Here is a 22,870-nt window from a genome sequence, read left to right as displayed (position 1 = left end):
AAAGACCTTTTCCTACTTTTTATCGCACGGCTTTTCAAGTTGTCATCTGAGAACCCTACACCTTACACCCTGATTAGGCTTTACTCAGCATTTCTTTGCCCTTTTTGCTTTGAGGTTTCTAAGTGGACGCCCAGGGCCCTGTCACCCCAGCCCCACTTGCCCTTTCCTGGTGTTGTCGCTGTGATCTGTGGCCACAGAAATTGTACCAGGCATCAGTGTAAGACACAATTTCCTGCCTCAAGATTTTTGACTCTGGGCAACTAGATTTCTCCCAGGAGGCTAGCTACAAGACTGGAAAGCTGGGAGCTTCAAATGATTAAATTTTCTGCAGAGAAAGGCAAACAGAGGCCAAGTGAGAAGACATGAATCTGGCACCTGCAGTGGGAGATGGGGACTGTCTGCCTACACGCTGCCCCAGGTCCCAGGTGTTCCTGAGGTTTAGGGACGTTCCTGGCTGCCCTGTCCCTTGGTTGCTAAGCTCCTAAAAACTCCCCATTTTTGCGTAAACTGATCGAGTTTGGATTTCTGTATCTGAAGTCAGACGTTCTCACTGATAAAGTACCATTAATGATCATTTTTGTTTACCTGCTTATTTTTCCTTATAATAGCGTACATTGATTGCGTACGTTCTGTGGACCATTAATCTGAACAACACTCCTGAAAGGATTTTCAATGCTTGTTTGTACTCAGAATTCAGCACCTTAGAGCTGCTCATCTCACCATTGTTTCATAGCGTCCTCTTTACCCCTCTGAGTATCTGCTCCTGTGGTTTCCTCTGACTCTATCGCCTATTCCTCAGCCTAGAACTCTGTCTGGCAAAGCCCCGCTCATCGTTCAAAGCCAACTTTGATGTAGCAACCCATAGAGACTTCCCTGCTCCAGGCAGAATGAATCACTCCCTTTCTTCTTGCTCTCCAATTCACATTAAATTATGGTTAATTGGTTACAAGTCTGATCCCAATACCATGTTGAAGGCCCCATGCAGGCAGGGACTGTGTATTCTTCATTATCTAACTCCTGTTCCTGACACAATCCTGCCCTAGAATCGTGGCTTAATAACTATTTGTTGAGTTAAGTTGATTTGGGGAACATGCAGAGCCTGTGAATGAAGAATATGAAAAATGACACAAGATGGCCCTACTGCTATGGCTCACGTGAGCAGATGTCTTTACAAGGAAGAGTGGGGGCCGTCTGGTGTGACTAATGAGAGACTTCCAACCTATCACTTGTAATACAGTTTACTCTCAATACTTATTAAAGTCTAAACACTTTTCACTAACTGAATTTGTGATGCCCAGGCACTCACTGTGGCATAGACAATAGAAAATAGATATGATGTCACCTAGCATCCCAGGTGACATTCTGAATATGATTTTTGTCAGAGTTGGCTTTATATTAAGTGAATGGCACAAGACTGTGTAGCGTGGGATGGTGTTTTCACTTCCAGGATTGGAGATGACTGTTTCATGGCCCAAGCCCTGACCGTGCCTCTGGGCCTGGCTCTGAAGTTTAAAGTGTGCCTTTTTAGGACAACGATTTAAATGTCTCCAGTGGCTCAACTGCTCCCGGATCTCGTCCATAAATCAACCAGTGTGAGGCAGCAGAAAATGGGTGTTGAGCTGTATTGCTTAGGGACTAGGAGGTGCAGAAGCCAGGACATAACACTTAGTGAAAATGAGGAAGCCGGAGAAATCACTACTTTGGCTTACAAATCCAACGCTCCCAGATACACATGATTTACCAACTTCTTAGTGTCTATGGCCAATGTTTTGTCTCAATCCTTGCTCAACTAGCTTCCCAACCTATTTTTGGACTTCCTCCTTTTGGCCTGTAATTGCCAAATGATCACAAAATGAAACCTGATATTCCCCTAAGAAAACATGAGAAGGCATAACTCACTAATGAAAAATACTTGAAAGATAAATTAAAAATGACTCCTGGAGTATCTGAGTGTCAGCCCCTCTGGAAGAACATAAATGAGAGTTCACTGGATTTTAAACAGACTCTTTTCATTGAATTTGAAATACTCAATTAGAAACATAGTTGGATGGGTGCCTGGGTGGTTCAGTCAGTTAAGTGGCAAACTTTGGCTCAGGTCGTGATCTCGCAGTTCGTGAGTTCAAGCCCAGCATGGGGCTCTGTGCTGACAGCTCGGAGCCTGGAGCCTGCTTCAGATTGTGTCTCCCTCTCTCTGCCCCTCCCCCACTCATACTCTGTCCCTCTCAAAAAAAAATATTTTAAAAAAAGAAACATAGTTGTGAAAGTCACAGTAAACATTTTGGATATGTAAAATAAAAACCTTATGTGTTTTGACACTTTTGTAATAACAATACTAATATAGCATTAATTTAGGCATAATAATTGGTCTAATTCTTCTATTGATTTTTTTGAGTACTTGTACATTTTTTATTCTTTTAAATGCAAGATTATATAATACATTTTAATTAGGGCAACTTGAGACACTTAATAATAGATGCTATAGCTAATTCCGTTTTTATAGACTTCTCCTTGTTTTTCCCAAGACTGAGAAAAATAGAAAAGGAAAGAAAACAAGATACACTTTTGTCATAGATGGAGAGGCTTGGAACACAGAATGAACACTTGCAGCTAAGTTACTCTGCAGTTCTGCTAGGTTCTTGCGGGAGATGATGGTTCAGGAATTCAAGCGTTCTTTTTCTGGACACCACTGCTTCTCAAAGTTCTGATTAGATTGCTTTACGTGATTACTCACACAGTCCGTGACATGATTATTCAAAGCCAAACTAAAGCCAAGACGCCATTGCTATTTCAAGATTTTGCATTTCATTGGTTGGTTTTCTACCATCTCAGAAAGCACCACGCCAAGACATAACCTCTGTGACCCAGAGAGGATGATAGCTTCTGTTCTGCAGAGCAGAGTGTCTACTGGAAATAGAGACACTCCTAACTTACAAGGAAAAATAAATGTACTCTGTGAACAAACATAGGCAGCCAAGGAGACACGATGACTGAATGTAATGTGGTGTCCTGGGTGGAGTCCTGGCCCAGGAAAAGGCCATTAGTGATAAAGCTAGTGGCATCCAAAGAACATTTGGAATGGGGTCAATGGTACTTACCAATGTTAATCTCTTCATTTTGACAAATGCACCAGAAGATGCAAGATGTTAACATTGGAGGAACCTGGGTAAAGAGCATCTGGGAACTCTCTGGACTGTCTTTCCGACCTTTCTGTAAATATGAAATTATTTCAAAATTAAACATTTACTCAGAGCAAGGGACGGTGAGAGAGTGTAGAACAGTCTCCGACAGACGGAGAGGCAGGCAGCTTCTGCAGACAGAGCCGAAGCATTCACACGTGAGAAAGTGAAGCCCCGGGGAAGCCAGTGCATGACTACCGTCAAAATGAGCTCCTTCGGTGAAAGTTCAAAGAAAGTGTAGATGCATGTGACTTAACAGCAAAGACTGAATGAACTGATCAGGATTTGATCTTACTGTTTAAAGGCCTGGGTAGATTCAGGATGTTCCAGGTAGAGGAACAACCCAGTAAAAGGCTTAAAGCTATCAGTACTAAGAGTAAGGTGTCAGAACGCAGCCAGAACCAGCCTCGCTGGAATGGAGTATTCAGATGGGGGCAGGGTTAGCTATGTAATTTGAGGTTCCAGTGCCAAGTGAAAATGTCAAGTTCCTTGTTCAAAAAGCAGAAAATGGTTTTTTTCCTTTCTTATGTTCTCTGTCTCTCTACTTACCATGGCATTTTTTATTTGCTATTTAACATCTGCTCCCTTGGACAGAGGGATGCTTGCTGGGTGAATGCAGGCCCCAGCAGGCACTGGGAGTCTCACCCTGAGATCCCAACACTCCCCATACCAGTACCAAGGTCCCTGTACAGTTGTTAATCAAGGACTCAGGTGTGGTGGCTGAAAACCCACCCCAGGAGGTGGGGAGACAACAGGAGGCAAAACCAAGCCTGAGCTGAGGCTCCAAGCCCCCTGCTTGTGCTCCATTATCCCATCAGAAGTCACTTAGAGGGGCACCTGGGGGGCTCAGTAGGTTAAGTGACCCACTCTGGATTTCGTCTCGGGTCATGACTTGCAGTTCGTGAGTTTAAGCCCGCATTGGGCTCAGCCTGGACAACATGGAGCCTGCTTGGGATTCTCTGTCTCCTCTCTCTGCCCCTCCCCTGCTCATGCTCACTCACGCTCTCTCACTGTCTCTCTCAAGTAAATAAGCTTTAAAAAAAAAAAGATAGAAGGGGGAGTTTGGGTGGCTCAATCAGTTAAGCATCCAACTTCGGCATAGGTCATGATCTCGTGGTTCATGGGTTCAAGCCCCGCATCGGGCACTGAGTTGACAGCTCAGAGCCCGGAGCCTGCTTCAGATTCTGTGTCTCCTTCTCTCTCTGCCCCTTCCCTGCCTATGCTCTGTGCCTCTCTCTCTCTCTCTCTCTTTCAAAAATAAAATTAAATAAGTAAATAAATAAATAATAAAAAAGAAGTCACACACAAAAAAACTGAAAGGTTAAAGAATTTCCACGTGGCACCCTGGACCTTGGAGAGGGGTGTGTGGGGGGGGGAGGGTATGTGAGGTTCTTCCAAAGAAGCACAGCACCCTGTGTGACTGCACTGGCTCCAGGCCCATGAAGCCAACCCTGGGTGGGGGTCCATGGAGATTAATCATGATTGGAAGGGGCTTAACCCGTGGAGGATCCTGAGGCGTGCGTTTTCATCTGTAAGAGCGGGTAGACGCCAGAGGTGATTGAGGAGACACAACCAAATTGGACTTTAGTGACCAGTCCGATGGAAAAGCGTAGGGTGGACTCGACAGGAGTCACTGTGGGCACTTTCGCTAGTTAGGAATTCAACAGCCAACCTTAGGAAGAATAAGGAGGATGCAAGCATGACGTCACAGTTTCCCTCCCTTGAGGTAAACTGTTTGACTGTGTTAGCAGTTCTAATTCAGAACAGATGCATCAGACCAAGCGCCATTTTCTAAAGTTCAGTTTTGGTGGACAGAGTTATCTAAAAAGATCCTTCAGCTTAGGGACACAGACCTTGCCAACGCAGACTTTTCTTTTTAGGAGCCCCTCTGATAAAATTAGAAATGAGCTCAAGGAAGGTTCCATCAGGGCTGTGATTCCCGCTGCCATGTGTTTTACTGCCAGGGCATTTAAAATCTTGTTCCAGGGGTACCCGGGTGGCTCATTTGGTTACGTGTCCAGTTCCTGATCTCAGCTCAGGTCTTGACCTCAGGGTTGTGGGTTCAAGCCCTGCATTGGAGCCTACTTTAAAAAAATAATACAAATGAACAAAATCTGTTTCCAGTTTTTTCTTTTGGCAGGTTCTCAACCTGGTATGAACTGTTTCTTCCCAGGTACCTCCAGATCATCAGTTACTCGATGTAAACCAGGAGCCAACTGCCCCAGTTCACACAGTGGCATCAGTAGGCAACTGTCCCCTCTTTCTGTCACCGAAGATTCTTCTGCTCCTATTCTTGAACTTCAGAGCCGAGGATCTTCTGGAGTTTGCGGACATAGAGTCGAAAGGCAGAACAGATCAGGTGAGCTGGTGACCTCCTCTTTTTTTTTTTTTTTTTAATATGAAATTTATTGTCAAATTGGTTTCCATACAACACTCAGTGCTCATCCCAAAAGATGCCCTCCTCAATACCCATCACCCACCCTCTTGTCCCTCTCACCCCCCATCAACCCTCAGTTCTGTTTTTAAGAGTCTCTTATGTTTTGGCTCCCTCCCTCTCTGACCTCCTCTTAAATAACAGTACACCTAGGTAACCTTCGAACCAGCCGTGAAAGATCACACCATTGGCCCAGAACACAGGGATGTTACACAGACTCTGAGGAGTGGGAGTGGGGAGTTTATCAAGTGGGAGGAGAAGGAAGAAGGGACATGTATAGATGGGATCTGTTAGTGGGATACGTACAGTGTAGCAGAGAAACCAAATACCAAAACCTGCCGTTGCAGGGCTTAACACATGATTAAACGGTGACACCCTATTAAGTTCACAGGGTATCTAGTTTCCGCATCTTGAAGATGTCAAAAGCCAGCATCTTTGATCTCAGCCCTGGGAGTCAGTGGTAGCGCACTCCCACTCTAAGAAGAATGAAAACACTATTAGTAAAATCACAGACTCTGCTTTTGTGCTCGTCAGGACTGCCGGTCTTTGGAGCCCTTCTAGTCTCCCCAGTTTTGCACCTTCAGGACACCGCCTGCTTCCCTGATCAGCATTTAACTAATCCGTCAAGTCCTCTACACTTTCCTCACACACATTTGACCACACTCAACAACTCCCGGGTTACTTGGGTTACTGGAATTGCTCGATACATCTCATAACTAGATCCAGGAGTTTCCCAGCAAATGTATAATTTCCAAATGCGCCTGAGTCCACTAGATGTTGCCCACACCGGTACTTCTTGGCGGTGGATATCTTATTGCCTTCCCCAGAGAATGTGCTCAAGTACCCAGTTCATACACACTTCCTCTCGTCACATGACCACACTTCCGTTTCTGCAAAAAGCAAAGCAGTTGTATGCCAACAGACGCTTTCCTCTTTGCCTTAATGTCTCCATTCTTTTGTTTGCTAGTGACCATGACTTTGGGACCATCTTTAATGTGTGTGTTCCTGCCGTTCCGATGTGAACTCCTTTTGCTATGTCCATGATCACTTCCTCTCCATCGCTTTTCACCTGCATTTGCAATCTCTCCTTCCACTCATTCCTTCTGCTTTATCAGTGACATATTTAAAATCTCTTGCATCCTTAAAAACAATAATCAAACAGCAAACAACAACAACAAAATACTCCATCCAAAATAAGTGGTTAGTTGAAAACAAAACATAACTTGGAGAAAACTGGCCTAAAAAAATAAATAGAAGGGAAATGGAAATTCAGGGGACTCAGTTAGGGATGGGGGGCAGTAAACAAAGGTATACAGGAAATATGAAAGCCTCTTCTAGGGTACTACTAATTGGATAAGAGGTTTTTTTTTTATATAAGAAAAGATATTTTTTTCAAAAAGTGACAGTATTTTAAAACACTATATCAGCAACTATTGACCCTAAGGCTAAGGCTCTTTTTAAAAAAATGAAGAAAATGGCATCATAAATCTTCAGAAAATTTTAATTGGCTTTAATAAGTTGCAGTAATATTCCTATTATCCCAGTTATCTGCAGAATAGAATGTTCCAGTTAATTAAGTATTCTGGTTAATAAGGACTTGCTTTATCTATCATATGCAAACTACAAATTAAATATACTGGTTGACAAAGACTTGCCATATCTGTCATATGCAAACTACACATGTCAAAGGCTGTACCATGAAAGATCACATGGGACGTAATTTACTCTTTCTGTGATGATTCAGAAGGCACTTAGGGTTATTCCAGGGCACCATAGAAAAATGAGAAAAGGAGAATAATCTGAAGAGCAGCTCACCATGCTTTCAGGAATACTATGTACTTAACCTCAAAACAAATCCCATGAGGCAAATATTATCACTGTTTGGCAGATGAAGAAGCTAAGCTAGAATCAGACATGTGCTCAAGGCCATACAATGGTTCTACTCATGTGTCCAAATTCCAGTGGCCTCTACCAGTAATGACTCTAATCCAGGCTCATAGTAAGGGGTGGAACTCCTGGTATATCAGTTTGAAGGATACATACAAAACCATAAAGCTAAGCAGGACTGTCGAAAATTTTAAATGACCAGAAAAATAAAAGAGCTCTGTAGACCCAGTCTTTCTAGGGTATCTATAGGTGGTAAAATTAAAGATTGGCAACAATTACATCTAGTTAGCAGAAGAATGGGTCAAAGATATGGAGGGATTTAGGTGACGACTAATGTCATCAAAAGTACTGTCCATGGTACGATGGTGGCACCAAGCGACCTTCAGAGAAGGTGACAGTGAAGGCAGATATCAACTTAAAGGGATATTGAGAATCTCTGTAGGATCATTCCTCCTTTATGAGATAGTCCCTGAGAATTAATAATCTGAAATGTAGAGTATACCTTTCTCTTAGACATCACTCCTCTTCAACTTTGTACAAGACTACCATTCCCATCAGGAAACAGAAATTTTTCTCCAAATCACTTCTGAAACTTCCAGTGCTTGAATGGAGAGCTCAAGCCTGAAACCTAGACAGAAGGAGTGTTCAGAATGAAAGATTTGGAGCCTAGAGTCATGCTGACTTGGGTTCAACCTTGGACAACCTTTCACATAAGTCTCAGTTTTTTCATCTGTAAAATGGAAGTGGTAATTAATACCTATTTAACTGAGTAGGTTAATGTTTCTCTCCCAGCCTCCCAAGACAAGAGTCTCTTATTCTACCCTCTTACTCATTTTATTTTCTCCCCTCTACTCTCTGCATAAGTCAGATGGTTGTAGGGAGGATTTGCAGAACTCTTATCAAGAGCAGGTATTGTCTATACACAGTAAAGGGAGCTAGCTGGCTCACACTTCGAGCCTCAATGTCACTGCATCATGGAAGTTTCTCCTAATCACTTTCCACCCCATCCCTTAACCAGTGCTTCTCCTCTGCCTACATATGGCCCAGTATCTACCACCTTTGGCCCTTATCACACTTGTGTTGGATGTGTGTTCTGGCTTTCCACTAGGATGTGAGCTCACGTCTTTCATTTTTGAACCCCTGGCACCTAACTAGCTAACCAGCTCCTGGTGATCTGATTGATTACCAAGTATTTTGTTGAATATATAAATAAAATAATACCAGTTTTCGGGGCGCCTGGGTGGCTCAGTCGGTTGAGCGCCGACTTCGGCTCAGGTCACGATCTCGCAGTCCGTGAGTTCGAGCCCCACATTGGGCCCCTGTGCTGACAGCTCAGGGCCCGGAGCCTGTTTCAGATTCTGTGTCTCCCTCTCTCTGACCCTCCCCCATTCATGCTCTGTCTCTCTCTGTCTCAAAAATGAATAAAAACGTTAAAAAAAAAATAAAAAAAAAAATAATACCAGTTTTCATCTTCTAGAGGCCTTGGCCCTGAGAATTCAGTACGGTTTATAAGACTCAGAAGTCATGTGGTAATTGCTGTGTTTGTCATTACTTGGTTTATATTCCCCAATTCAGAATTCACCTTAAAGGCTTGCTACCCCCCCCCCCCAAATAATTATAACACAAAGCCTTAGCTATGTGAAAGTTTTTACTCCAGCGGGGCAGTCACGCCTGGCTCATTAAGCAATAGGAGGAACACATTCAGCACGAGAGAGTCAGCAGGTTCTGGAGAGGTAAAATGACTACCATCCACTCCCACTTGCAATCTGTGGACCACACCACTTAACCCCCGGGATAAACCTTGTGCTCAAAGGAGGTACCTGGAGACAGGAGAGAACTTGTAGGCAATTCTGCCTCCCTTCCCTCAGGATTCTACCACCTGGGTCTCAGCCTGGGGATTCAGGATGACCTCTGCTCCCCTTTAGTTTCCTGAGAGGTGCATAAAGTTATTGTGTTGAACTTGTTTTCTCTATCAAGGGAGAAGGCCTTTATGATCGTCACTTTCAGAAAGTTTTGACTACTTTAATGTAAAAACTGCTGCTGAATTTTCTTAGTAAATGTAAAGATACAAAGCTGAACTCATTGTGCTCCCAGAAATACATTAAATAGTAATTTGTTCTGAGGTGGGTGGGAAACGATTTTGTGTCGTCAGGATTCGCCCTGTTCTTGGGGCACATTGCTCTTCAGTTTAAGAGCCAGCTTTGCTGCACTTTAAGAAAATCAAAAACAAAAAAACACCTTAGTAGAGTCTAATGACAAATATTTATTTCTCACTTACTTTTTATGTCAGGAGAGACAAGGCTGCCTTGGTTGGCTTCTGCTCATTCTCCCACAGAGACTGAAAAGACAGCTCCTATTTGGGAATTTCCATTCTAGTGACAGAGAAGAAGAGCAAGAGAGTTTAGTGGGACCTTATCATGCCTCTTAACAGTTCTGCTGGGCCGTGGCATACCTCACACCTCCCTGCTCACATTTGATTAGACAAAGCAGGACATGTGGCCAAGGCCGAAGTCCCTGGGGCTGAAATATGTAATGCTTTTACAAGAAAGTGGGTAGGATACATGGAAGGGCAGTGTAGCATCCACCAAGTTCATGAGCATTGTCATGGCTTGGATGGGGGATGAGATATATACTGTACCTTACAGAGCAGAGATTCTGGAGAGAAGGTGAGCCAGAGTTATCAGTCTCTTTAAATGATGGTAAAAAAAAGAAAAACACTGGTAATTCTACTGTGTGCCTCTTTGGTCGCTGTTTTATAACCTGATTTCCACACATTTGTATTCCTTTCCTGTTTTCAGGGGATGATGGAACACAGACTCATCCTGAGAACAGCAGCCAAGAAAACAGAATCAAGGCTCGCTGCCGGTCATGCACGTCCATGGTTCTGAAGGCCGTCTGGGGACTTTTGATCATCTTGTCAGTCTCATCGTCTTGGGTTGGAACCACACAGATTGTAAAAATTACTTACAAGAACTTCTACTGTCCATTTTTCATGACTTGGTTTTCAACAAACTGGAACATTATGTTTTTCCCAGTCTACTATTCTGGTCATCTGGCCACTGCTCAAGAAAAGCAGTCTCCAATGAAAAAATTCAGGTAGGTTTCATGTTAAATGGCCAACACGAGATGTTTTAAAATAACTTTATGAAAATCTCCATAACTTTATCTCTTTGGAATATGAACTGAGTTGACTTGGGGAGGTGTAGAGAGCTCCGATCTAGGGTTGGTAATGAATACATGAGCACTAGGAAGAAGAATCTGGGCCCCCCACCAAAAAAATTACTGAATGTCCACCACATGACAGGTGCTGTGATGGTGCTTTTGTAGATCTTATCTTAATTAATCATCATTGGTGGTAACATCTACCTTTGAGGGTGGTGGTATTATTCCCATTTTAACACAAGAGGAAACAGGTTTAGAAAGATTACATGACCTGTCCAAGGCCAATACTTCCAAATAACCCAGATTTCAATCCAGAATTATCTCTGAAAGACATGTTTTAAAAGAACACACTAGTGTCTCAGGCCCAGAAAAAAAAAAACTGTATTCATAAGATTAATTGTGATAAAAACATTTGCTCAATATTCTGGAAGCTGTGGTGCCTAAGCAGATAAAGAGACCTGGTTTCATGCAAAAGAAGTTTGGCCCTGATGGTTTAGAAGATGTCATTCTTTGCTGGCTAGGAGCACATGGGGCCTTCACTGTTGGTTCACCGGCTCTGAACCTGGTAGTGCCATGGTTCCAGTAGTTTCTCTGTGCTGAACTTGGCTTCTGCAGCGCCATCTTGGAAAGCTCAGGAAGCTGGCAGGACCAGCCCTACACAGCACCCAATGGGAAAGGGACAGTTGTCCACACCAGCTTATTGTTCCTTGGTAGAATGACAATAAATACATTTTGCAGAAGCCGAAATAACATTTCTTTCTTGCCCCTGTACTTACTGAAAAGAAGTGAATTTATCAGACAAACTGCAAAGCGTGTACCTTCAACTTCCATTTTCTATCACCAGCTTGGAAGTGCCCTGAAATATTAGAGTCACACTGTGAGCTGATTTTCCATGGTATCCATGATAATGCAATTAAAATTAAACAAAACCAATTTACAAAAAAATAAATGTTTTCTGGTTTGAAGGAAAGAAAGAAGTCTTATACCTATTGGTGACTGCTAAAGATACTTTGTATTTGATTCCCATCAAAATACACATGATCTTGGGGGAATAAGGTCTTGTTTGTTTGTTTGTTTAAAATGTTTATTTATGGAGAGAGGGAGAGAGAGAGAAAGGTGGCGAGCCAGAGAGGGGCAGAGAGGGAGATACAAAATTGCAATCAGGCTCCAGACTCTGAGCTGCCAGCAACAGAGTCCCATACGGGGCTCACAAACCGTGAGATCATGACCTGAGCCGAAATTGGATGCTTAACCGACTGAGCCACCCAGGCGCCCTGGGGCATAAGTTCTTTTTAATAACAATATTTAATAAGCGATTGCAGGGGACATGATGATCAGACTAAAATTCTCCCTGTCTGAAAATAGTTTACCCCGTAGCATGTATGTTTTACTCCAGCGCTCCTAGGGTTTGGACACACATACTGATAAAAGCAACAAAAGTTTAGTATGGGATGTGGTACCTCAGAACGCCTCAAAGCAAGCCAAGTGGGTTTTATTTAAGATAACACATTTACACAAAGAGGCTGCTGCTGACAGAAATGTTGTTTTGGGAATGAGTTTCATCTCCACTACATCTCTCATGTCTGACTAACTCTACATGTAGTGAGACCTGTGATTTGACGAGACACCTCCACCTGTTAGTGCAGGTAGAGTGAACTTGACCATTGCTGAAGCCGAATCAAAGAGCTTTTATTGTCAAGCAGAAAACATTGTCTTTGAAGAGCATATTCTCCAGAGGGCCCCTCCGTATGAGAGGTAAACATTGCCAGAAAATCCTAAGATCCTTGATCTTTTTGCCTTGTAGACTCATTAACACCATCTGCCAAGGAGGCCCTCCCCGAAGCTCTCGTGGCAGAACACGGGGAAAACAGACTTAGTGTATGAGACTGGAAACAGAATTTGTCCCGTTGCGCCAGACCCTCTATTTTCTCATTTTCTTTGAATGGTATGAAAGCATTTTCAGTGGTTTTCTTATCACTAACGTCAAAAGAATTTTCAATAATGTATCAGATCTAGATCGTGGGAATTGTGCATTTGGAAATTGTTTTGGATATTACAATCATTTCATATAAACCATGAAGAGAATTTAATTGTATCACATGAATTTTAAATTTAATAAGAAAAAAATTTATAAGCCATAGTTTTGACAGCGGTGTTTCCTTAAAGGAAAAAGTCTCTAGAAAGCATGAAGCTAGAGCTAAAGATATATTTGTCTATGTCATACACCTATGAAATGTGCTTAAGATGTCATCTGACATACAGAAGGGGTTCAGTAACTACTGAGTGCTATAACAATGTTGAACATAATTAAATTATTAGTGTCCCCCAGCTTCTAAGCTTCAGTCTAAGCTTTACCACCCATCAGTGCCTCTTGTCTAGAAATTCTGATCTCATCATTCCAAGGAGAGACCAGTTGTTACTTGCTTATTGATAGAAATCCTTTCTTTTTTTGAATTTTCCCATTTCTTAGTACATAATGCTTAAATAGCATAAAGTTCTACACAGGTGACCTGGCGTTTGAGCGGAGAGCATTTTTTAATTCCTGCTATAGCAGTGACAAACAGGGAGAAGAAGGTTGGCAGTGAGAGGCGGGAGAAAGAGGGGAACACTAAGGAAGCCAACACCAGGGAGGGGGACTGGATGAGCCAGGTGAAAGGAACAATCTCCACCCCCTTGGTGGGGGGGGCTCTCCCTGTGCCTCCCTGTGGGTTCAGAATGTGTGCTCTCCTGCATTCAAAGTCTTTGCTTGAGAGCCCTGAACCCAGCATGATGGTGGGCTCTGGGAAGGAAGAACCATCCCTGGCCAGGGCCAATGATATGAAAAGAAATCCTTTCATCAGAAATGGGTTTGTTGTGGTTCTTCATAAATGTGTATTTAAAAAGCCATTCGGGGGGGCGCCTGGGTGGCTCCGTGGGTTGAGCGACCCACTTCGACTTAGGTCATGATCTCAGGGGTACTTGTGACAGCACTGGGTTCTCTGCTGTCGGCGCAAGCCTGCTTCAGATCCTGTCTCTGCCCCTCCCCCCGCTCGTGCTGGCTCGTGCTCTCTCTCTCTCAAAAATAAACATTGAAAAAATATACATACAAAGGAATATTTAAAAGTTTTTTAAATACATAAAAAGCCATTTAGTAGTTACAGATATCAGGATGAGCCCATGACTCTGAACGCCAGCTCTCTCTGGCAGACTTTCTCACAGGGCAGATCCCTTTGGGAGCATGACCAGAATGCAGAAAACGAAGAGAATGCAGAAAATACCAGGATGTCCCGTGCAAACTGCTGCTTGGTCTGTGTGTGGCTCTGATTCACTGTATCTCCTTGGCTGCAGGGCTTGAGAGATGCTGTCCATTTCCCTGTGTGTGTGAGTGTGTGCGATTTCTGTTTACAAAAGAATTTGTTTAGGTTATTTCATCCCTTCCTTGAAGTTTTGTCTCTTTCAAGTTAAAATTTACCTTCAGGAAATCACATTTTTTAACAAGTTTATTTATTTTGAGAGAGACAGCACGTGAGTATGTATGAGTGCAAGTGAGGGAAGAGCACAGAAAGAGTGGAGAGAGGGAGAATCCCAAGCAGGCTCCTTGCTGTCAGCCCAGAGCCTGTCTCGGGGCTCAAATCCACGAACAAAACCGTGAGATCATGACCTCAGCCGAAATCAAGGGTCCCATGCTTAAATCACATTTTTATTTAAAAACAATCCTTCCTTTTTCGTTGTCTCCCACATAAACAGTAAAACTGTTACACAGGTTTCTATATGTGCAATATGCATTTTTAACCTCCCTGGATTTGCTGGCCTACAATTCCCAGAATTCTCAGCTGCTGGGAAGCAGCGTTTGCCATGAGACTTGACATTGAAGGCCTTACTCCAATGCTTAGAGCCTCACCAATTTGTCACTCCCTCCCTCCATGTGGCCCTCCTGTGGAGTAAGTTGCTTCATGCATGTGAGGCAGACATTGGCTAGAGATTACTTTGGTTTGCAATACTTCGAGGCACAACTGTTTCTCTTCAGAAAAACTTAGAAGAAAAACTAATGCTAATAACCAACTAGAACCGCGTAATTTCATTATAACCATGCAAACATTAGGAACTTGTTGCTTAAACAAGATATTTATGCTAATCTTGAAAACACTTCCTGGAACATTATAGTTGCCCAGTAAATGCTTGGATGTTCATGAACAACTGAATAAAAAAAATAAATCTGAGTTATCCCAATGGCGAGCCTATTTTCAGTCCATAGTCAAAGTTTTTCTATCTTATCATTATTGCTTGTCTGTATCACTAGTTTGAACATTTTGATTGAAATGGCACCTTGGTTTAATCATCACATAGGGGTACCTGGGTGGCTCAGTGGGTTAAGCGTCTGACTTTGGCTCAGGTAATGATCTCACGGTTCATGGATTTGAGCCCCGTGTTGGGCTCTGTACTGACGGCTCAGAACCTAAAGCATGCTTGGGATTCTGTGTCTCCCTCCCTCTCTCTCTCTCTCTGCCCCTGCCCCACTCACACTATGTCTCTCTGTCTCTTTCTCAAAAATAAACATAAAAAAAAAATAAGCAAATAGAAATCAAATCAAAGATTTAACGGAACTGATTATTTTTATACAAATTCATGTAATTCCTCCAAAACAGCCAATTGTGTGTATATAAATACAACTTGCATTTGATTATTTATTTATTTACCATTTGGAGGTCATCACAGAACCTTCCTTCATTTTTTTTTCCTGTCTTAAAAATGCTAGAGGAAAAACAAATTATTCAACTGGGCAGAAACATAAGGAAGAGGCATAGTCTTTTAGGAAAAATAACATTCCAAACTGTGTGTGGCTCTCCACCATATGTGAAGCTGCAAGTTGTCTATACCTGTTCACACAGTAGCGACCCTCCTGGTCCTATTGCATTTGCCCATTGGGAAAGAACCTTCTCTCTCTTCTAACAGTAATTCTGAAAATGACTCATTTCCCTATTTCTCCAGGCTTCTCTGAGAAAGTTCAGCAGCAGAATGGCTGTCCCAGCCATCTCGAGAGAATATCTAGATAGGAAAGGGCCTTCGCTCTGTGTCTGGAGAGACATGGGCTCTTTTCCATGGAACCCTCTGCCCCTGTAGTGGCCCAGAGATGGGAGGCCTGGGTTCAGTAAGTTCCACAGATGCATGATAGGCATTGGCGTTTGTGCTCTTGCCAGAAAATGACCGTCAAGAGTTAGACAACACAAAGTATGTCACAATTATACCTGACAACCTTTTTTTCTTTCCTAGGGAATGCAGTCGGATTTTTGGTGAAGATGGTCTGACATTGAAGCTCTTCCTTAAAAGAACTGCTCCCTTTTCTATTCTATGGACTTTGACTAATTACCTGTATTTACTGGCTTTAAAGAAGTTGACAGCCACGGATGTCTCTGCTCTGTTCTGTTGTAACAAAGCCTTTGTCTTCTTGCTGTCGTGGATCGTGCTGAAAGACAGGTTCATGGGAGTGAGGGTAATGGCACACTTGATTCAATGTGTGAGGCCACCCGTAATTGTAGATCCTTGGCATCAGGAGTGCTGCTTTGTTTCATGAAATTTCTGTAAAACTTTCCCCATTGGTTCTGAGTACAAATTAGAATTTGAAGATGCATTAGAACACCCAGGCAGTTACAATATCATGAAAAGACAGAGATGGTCTCCCTTGGGCAGTTGGCTGATTTCGACAGGAGGCCCTAAAACAGAGAAGATAAGTTCTTTTTTTTTAGAATGAATGGTGTCACCAACTCCTTCTATCCTCAGGGTGAAGGGGTCTGGGAAAATTAGCCACAGCAAAGATTTTGATTTTTTTTTTTCAGTCGCCATACGTTGGGACAATTCCCTCATGCTTTCCCTCCCCCCAGCCCGAGATGGATTTAATTAACATTGGTGTAAGTAGATAAGGTTACCAAACAGTAATTAAAGTCACTGGTAATGGCACAATGCTGTTAAAAGTGGCTATATATCTAGCGTGGCTAATCCAGAAATGGAACGAAAAGCACCAACTTGTACTTTGGGGTACAGGTCCTCAATTGAACTGTATTAAACTTCCACTGACCACTTCAGTTCTGAGTTTATTCCTTTCAGAAGTGATATGGACTTCTTAAAAGATTTTATCTTGCATGCTTGTTCTGTTAGATTGGTGGAAAGTCATGGAGGCTTCAGGAGCCAGAGCTCATTCATGTATCTGGAATGCCACCATGACGAAAATACTGAGAAAATAATTCTTTAGAAAGAGTAGAAATGAAATGAAAAGCCTTTTCCCAGAAGATAAACATCACACAATTCTTCTCTGAAAGAGATGTCCAAGACTGGATGTGAAACATATTTTGCTATCAAAATATTGTTCTTACTGCAATGATCCCAGGGTCCTTGTCCCCCTAATTGCTGAAATTAATATTAGAGAGTTGATGACAGCCATTAACCCTTAAAACTTTAATAGTCAGCAAATTCTGATTATGTCTTGGGAGATGCTACTCAGAAATTCAGAATGGAAGCTTGACATGAACGAGAAGTAGAAAGCTACAGTAGAAGACAAAATGAGAGGGGCGACCGGGTGGCTCTGTAGGTTGACTTCGGCTCAGGTCATGATCTCACGGTCCATGAATTTGAGCCCCACATCGGACTCACTGCTGTCAGCCTATCAGCACAGAGCCTGCTTCAGATCCTCTGTGCCCCTCTCTCTGCCCCTCCCCCACCTGTGCTCTCCCAAAATAATAAAAAATGAAAAATAAAAAATAAATAAAAGAAGAAGATAAGATAAACTCTGAATCAGTCCAGGATGCATTAGAGTATACCCAGATATGGTACCAGCCAATCTTAGATTTAACATCCAGAAAGCTTAGCATCATGTTTTTGCTCATCGAGCACCCGCGCTGGCTGCCTACCATCAGGTACCCTGACAAATCCTGGAGAGCGGCGACCTTCCCTGCACTGCTTGCTGCCCCATTCAGGATGGACTATATAATTCGTGGGACCTTGTGTGGAATGAAAACACAGGGATCACTCTTTAAAACAGTATCAATAATTTCAAGACAGCAACAACAGAGCATGAAACCAAGGGCAAGGCCCTTCTAATCATGAAGCCCTATGCATCTGCACAGGCCATATGCCCATGAAGCCAGCTCTGCCTCTATTTCGAATACCTAGAATAATGCAGGGGACAAAATGGAGCTCAGTAGATATTTGAGGATATAGTAAATAAATTCATGTTTACGAGGACTGTCTCTTTTCTATTTGCTAGCATCATGGATTATCCATGAGAGTTTGGAAGGCCTTGTCAGAAGAAGGAGAAAGAGAGGAGATATAGGGTCTTTTTTTGCCTTTTCAATGGCATCTGAATACTCAAAGGGAATCAGTACATTCACTATTAGATTTACCAGTGAGAAAATCAGTTGTTTTAGAGTGAATTAATGCATTTAACCATGGAACTTAACTGATGCAAGATGTCCTATCAAAAGAGGTTCTGTGTTTGAGAGTTAAAAAAAAAAAACTCAGCTGTGTAACTTATATTTAAACCAAAGATTTAGGAAATCTGCCAAGAGGCAACAAACCATTGCCATTTTAAAATTGGCATCTATAGGGGCACCTGAGTGGCCCAGTCGGTTGAGTATCCAACTCTTGATTTTGGCTCAGGTCATGATCAGCCCATGGATCAACCCACACATTAGGCTCTGCACTAAGTGTGGAGTCTGCTTAAGATTCTCTCTCTCTCTCTCTCTCTCTCAAATAAAAAATTAAAAATAAATTGGCATCTATAGTGGGTTCAATGATGGTCCTCAATAAGGTGCCCACACCTTCATCCCCAGTCCTTATGAATGTGACCTTATTTGAAGGCGTAATTATTTTTTCTTTTTCATTTTGTATTATTTTTATTTTTTTTTTGAATATGATTTATTGTCAAGTTGGCTAACATATAGTGTGTAAAGGGTGCTCCTGAATTTTGGGGTAGATTCCCATGGTTCATTACTTACATACAACACCCAACGCTCATCCCAACAAGTGCCCTCCTCAATGCCCATCACCCATTTTCCCCTCTCCCTGCCCCCATCTGCCCTCAGTTTGTTCTCTGTATTTATGAGTCTCTTATGGTTTGCCTCCCTTCTTCTCTTTGTAACTATTTTTTCCCCTTACCTTCCCCCATGGCCTTCTGTTAAGAGCCTCAAGATCCACATTTGAGTGAAAACATAGGATATCTATCTTTCTGACTTATTTCACTTAGCATAATACCTTCCAGTTCCATGGAATCATGAAATGGCATGATTTCATTCTTTCTCATTACCAAGTAGTATTCTATTGTATGTATAAACCATGTCTTCTTTATCCATTAGTTGATGGACATTTGGGTTCTTTCCATAATTTGGCTATTGTTGAAAACACTTTGCAGGCACAATTATCATAAGGATTTAGAAAGAGGAGATCATCCTAGAGTATTTAGGTGGCCCTAATTCCAGTAACAGATATCCTTATAAAAGACAAACACATAGGAGAGACACACAGAAGAGGAGAAGGCAATGTGACCAGACAGAGATTGGAGTGCTGTGGCCACAAGCCCAAGAAAGCCAGGGAAGCTACCAGAACCTGGAAGAGCCAAGGGATGCTTTCTCTCCTAGAGCTGCCGCTGGGAGCATGGGTGTGCTGGATTGTGAACTTCTGGCCTCCAGAACTGTGAGAAAATAAATTTCTGTTGTTTTTAGTCATCAGGTTTGTGGTAATTTGTTACAGCAGCCTCAGGAAGCTAATACAGCCTCTGTAAATAATAAGACCCAATAGAAAAAAATGTTAAATAGCCAATGAGCACTTGTTAATAAATATACACATACATTTATATACATAAATTAAGATATCATAGATGGCAAAATGGTAAACAATGTCAAGCATGCTGGTAGAAGTCACATGTTTTTCTTCTTAAATGACAGGAAATGCTTCACTCCTCACTGTGAAACATTAGGAAGTGTTTAATGTCATGCCAAGGTGTAATTTTAATGATGCCCATAATCAGGTCATGGAATATGAGAAGAACCAAAACATATTCAGCATTTTGCCTTTTGACAGTATCAGCCATTCTTTTTTTCATGAGACATATTGAGAACATGTATAATTGGGTCATTTGAGAAATTAAAAGAGGGCAATTCGAATACTGACAACATAAATGTAGTTTTTATTGCCTACGTCCATAAGTAATCAAAGCATGGCCTGCAAAAGCCACTCCACTTGGACTATTCTCTTTTTTTTTATAGTTAAAGTGTTGCTTTCTTTTTAAAAAAAATGTTTTATGTTTATTTATTTTTTGAGGGAGACAGACACACAGAGTATGAGCAGGGGAGGGGCAGAGAGAGAGGGAGACGCAGAATCCAAAGCAGGCTACAGGCTCTGAGCTGATATTACAGAGCCTGACGTGGGGCTCGAACCCATGAATGGTGAGATTATGACCTGAGCCAAAGTCAGAGGCTTAACCGACTGAGCCACCCAGGTGCCCCTGAAAGTGGTGCTTTCAGTCATCAGATTAAAATGTGTATTTTTGATTCATTCTGAGGCTTCAGTGGTTTACAAATTGACAGTTTTTGGATTATAATTTTCATTTGACCCCAAGAATGATCACATTTAAGATGATCACATTTCCTACTTCTATTTTTCACATCAAAAATGATACCATGTGGGCGCCTGGGTGACTCAGTCAGTTAAGTGTCTCTCGATTTCGGCTCAGGTCATGATGCCATGGTTTGTGGGATCAAGCCCCGCATTGGGCTCTGTACTGACAGTGGGATCCCATTTGAGATTTTCTCCCTGCCTCTCTCTGCCCCTCCCCCCCTCACACCCACTCACTCTCTCTCTCAAAATAAATAAAGAAACATTTTAAAACATGACACCATGGACAGAAAGAAGGATGCTTGAAGTTGTAAAACCAGTAAATATGTGTTTCTCTGGAGCACTAATTGGCTAGAAATAGCAATGCTCACAGAAAAATTAATTACATATTATGAATAACTTGTTAATATTTTGTGTTTTTTTGGAATATTATTTGAATTACAGATGGAAAGGTAATTTTGTTGTACAATTATATTTCTTTCATAAAATCATTTCAGCCAATTTGCTGGTAAACATTGTTGTGTTAAAAACCCTTTCATGACCAGTTGCTTACGGCTGATATATGATCATCCCATGAAAATTAGTAAACTTTTTAAAAAGATCTTTCTTTTTTAATTGCACAACTATTGGTGAGAATTCAGCTCTTTCAGCTTTGAGGAAACTGCCAGGTTCTCATCTTCAAGAACCTGTCTTGTTTAGCTACAGTTCTTAAATTCATGAAAACCAAAGAAATTGCATTAATAAAAAAAGGTTCTCCTCAAAGAAAATGAGCCACTGGTTGGGGGTTTTCTTCTCTGTCTCTGGTATCAGTTTCACTCAAATTTGAAAAGTAAATGTCAGACTGGAAAGTTGAAACTCTTTCTTTCAGATCTTGTCCCTCCTTTACGTTTTATATTATTGACTGAAAATTTTCTTTCATTTTTAAATTTCCTTGAACGTAGGGAGAAAATTGGTCAGTGGTAAATGGTTCAGCAGACCCTAAACTTCCTTAGCAGATTCAGGAAATGAATTTGTGTCTCTTCAGTTTGACACCCACATATTTCCTAGCTGTAATTGGGTCCCTATGCAGTTAACTTTCCAAACCGTGCCTCGTTTGGACACTTTCCAAGATCCACCAAGGACCGACTGGAGTATGTCAGTTAAACTGAATCTTTCATTGCTCAACCTGCACTTCTCCAAATTCAAATTGGGCTCCAGAGTTCCCTAAATCAGGGCCCTGGAGGTGAACTCTTACTAATTCGTGCCAATATTACATATTTAGATAAGATTCAAGATAACCTTTTGTTTACATCTTGCCTTTGGTTGACATTGATGCAGTAGCTGTACATTCATGTGCACTGCAGAATCTTCTACCCAGAACCTTCATGCTTCCTGGAGGAGGCACCAGAGGATGCGTAGCTGGGCTCATCCTTTTCATCCCCCTCCTGGCGGGAGAAGAATTTGTGAATACAGAGGAAAAAGATGAGGTGGAATGGCTCTCCAATGTTATGCACACAAGGAATCCGTAACCCCTTAGCAAGATGTCATCAACAGATCTACTCTAGTCTCCACATGTGCCTGTTAGGTCTTTCCATCTGGCATTTCTTTCCCTCTTTTCCATCCTGGTCTCCCTTTGAGATCATTTTCAGACAGATTTTATTCATATAAAAATAGATGTGTGTGTAGGGGGGTGGAGCGTGGGAGTCTTGGTTTGGGGCTCTGAACTCCTTGGGTTGGACCTGTCCCCAGGCACCCTCCACCCTCACACACACACACGCACACACACACACAATCTGTACAGCTATATACTGCCCACTTCTTTCATTTCTCACACTTCAACTCTTGTCCAATTTCACGGGATCTGAGTAAAACAGATGGTTCACCTTCATGGAACCTTAAATGTAGCATGCGGACAAGTTGAAGGATTCTGCGTAGTCCCAGTTCCTTGAAAATGGACTCTATTTTCAAGAGTGGCTCCGTGGATTAAGCATCCAACTTCGACTCAGGTCATGATCTCGCAGTTTGGGAAGCCCCTCATCAGGCTCTCTGCTGTCAGCACAGAGCCTGCTTTGGATCCTCTGTGCTCCCCTCTTTCTGCCCCTTCCCTGCATTCACACATTCTCTCTCAAAAATAAGTAAAAAAGAAACATTTTTTTAAAAGATAGAAAGAAAATGTACTCAGAGAGGACAAGGATGATCATCAGTGCAGGTCTCACTGGCCAAGCTATTAACGTGTAACCCACCTTGAGCTGCCGACCTTTAGTCTCGAACTTGAGAACAATCCTGCCAGCACTGTCGTTTTGAGGCCCTCCATTCTAGAGGCTGCTGTAGTCTCGGGATTCAGGGGTCCGTCGTGAGCCAGTGAAATGCCTCCATGCTCACCCAGCCTTAGAAACAGAGTTAACCACAAGGCAACTTGAGGAAAGCTATTCCAGTTGCAATTAGAGAAGCAATTAAAGCTTCATTTCAATACCCTGAACGCTAGAAGAACTGATATTGTTACTCAAATAATAATTCTGGAAGCCATTTTGTCAATGAGAAACACAGCGAAGTAATGAGGCTGGTAAACCCTCACGGAGATGAAGAGAAGGGCCAGACGCCTGTGGTTTTTGAGGGCCCAAGACGAAAAAGGAAAGAAATGATGATACAG

At 42.2% G+C, this 22,870-nt stretch overlaps 1 protein-coding gene across 2 annotated transcripts in view; it reads left to right on the top strand.

Annotated features, from left to right (window-relative positions):
* Positions 1 to 22,870, top strand: part of SLC35F4 (solute carrier family 35 member F4) — a 241,316-nt gene that overhangs the window by 205,405 nt on the left and 13,041 nt on the right. For both annotated transcript variants that reach the window (XM_078448214.1, XM_060619921.3), the window contains exons 2-4: positions 5,350 to 5,535; positions 10,296 to 10,593; positions 15,910 to 16,129. In XM_078448214.1, the coding sequence (XP_078304340.1) occupies positions 5,350 to 5,535; positions 10,296 to 10,593; positions 15,910 to 16,129 (704 nt within the window). The remainder of the gene's footprint in view (positions 1 to 5,349; positions 5,536 to 10,295; positions 10,594 to 15,909; positions 16,130 to 22,870) is intronic.

The sequence above is a fragment of the Panthera onca genome, chromosome B3, assembly GCF_046562875.1.
Source record: "Panthera onca isolate mPanOnc1 chromosome B3, mPanOnc1 haplotype 2, whole genome shotgun sequence".
Classification (NCBI taxonomy): Eukaryota; Metazoa; Chordata; class Mammalia; order Carnivora; family Felidae; genus Panthera; species Panthera onca.
The sequence above is the reverse complement of the archived record's forward strand: the minus strand, read 5'-3'. Positions and strand labels throughout refer to the sequence as shown.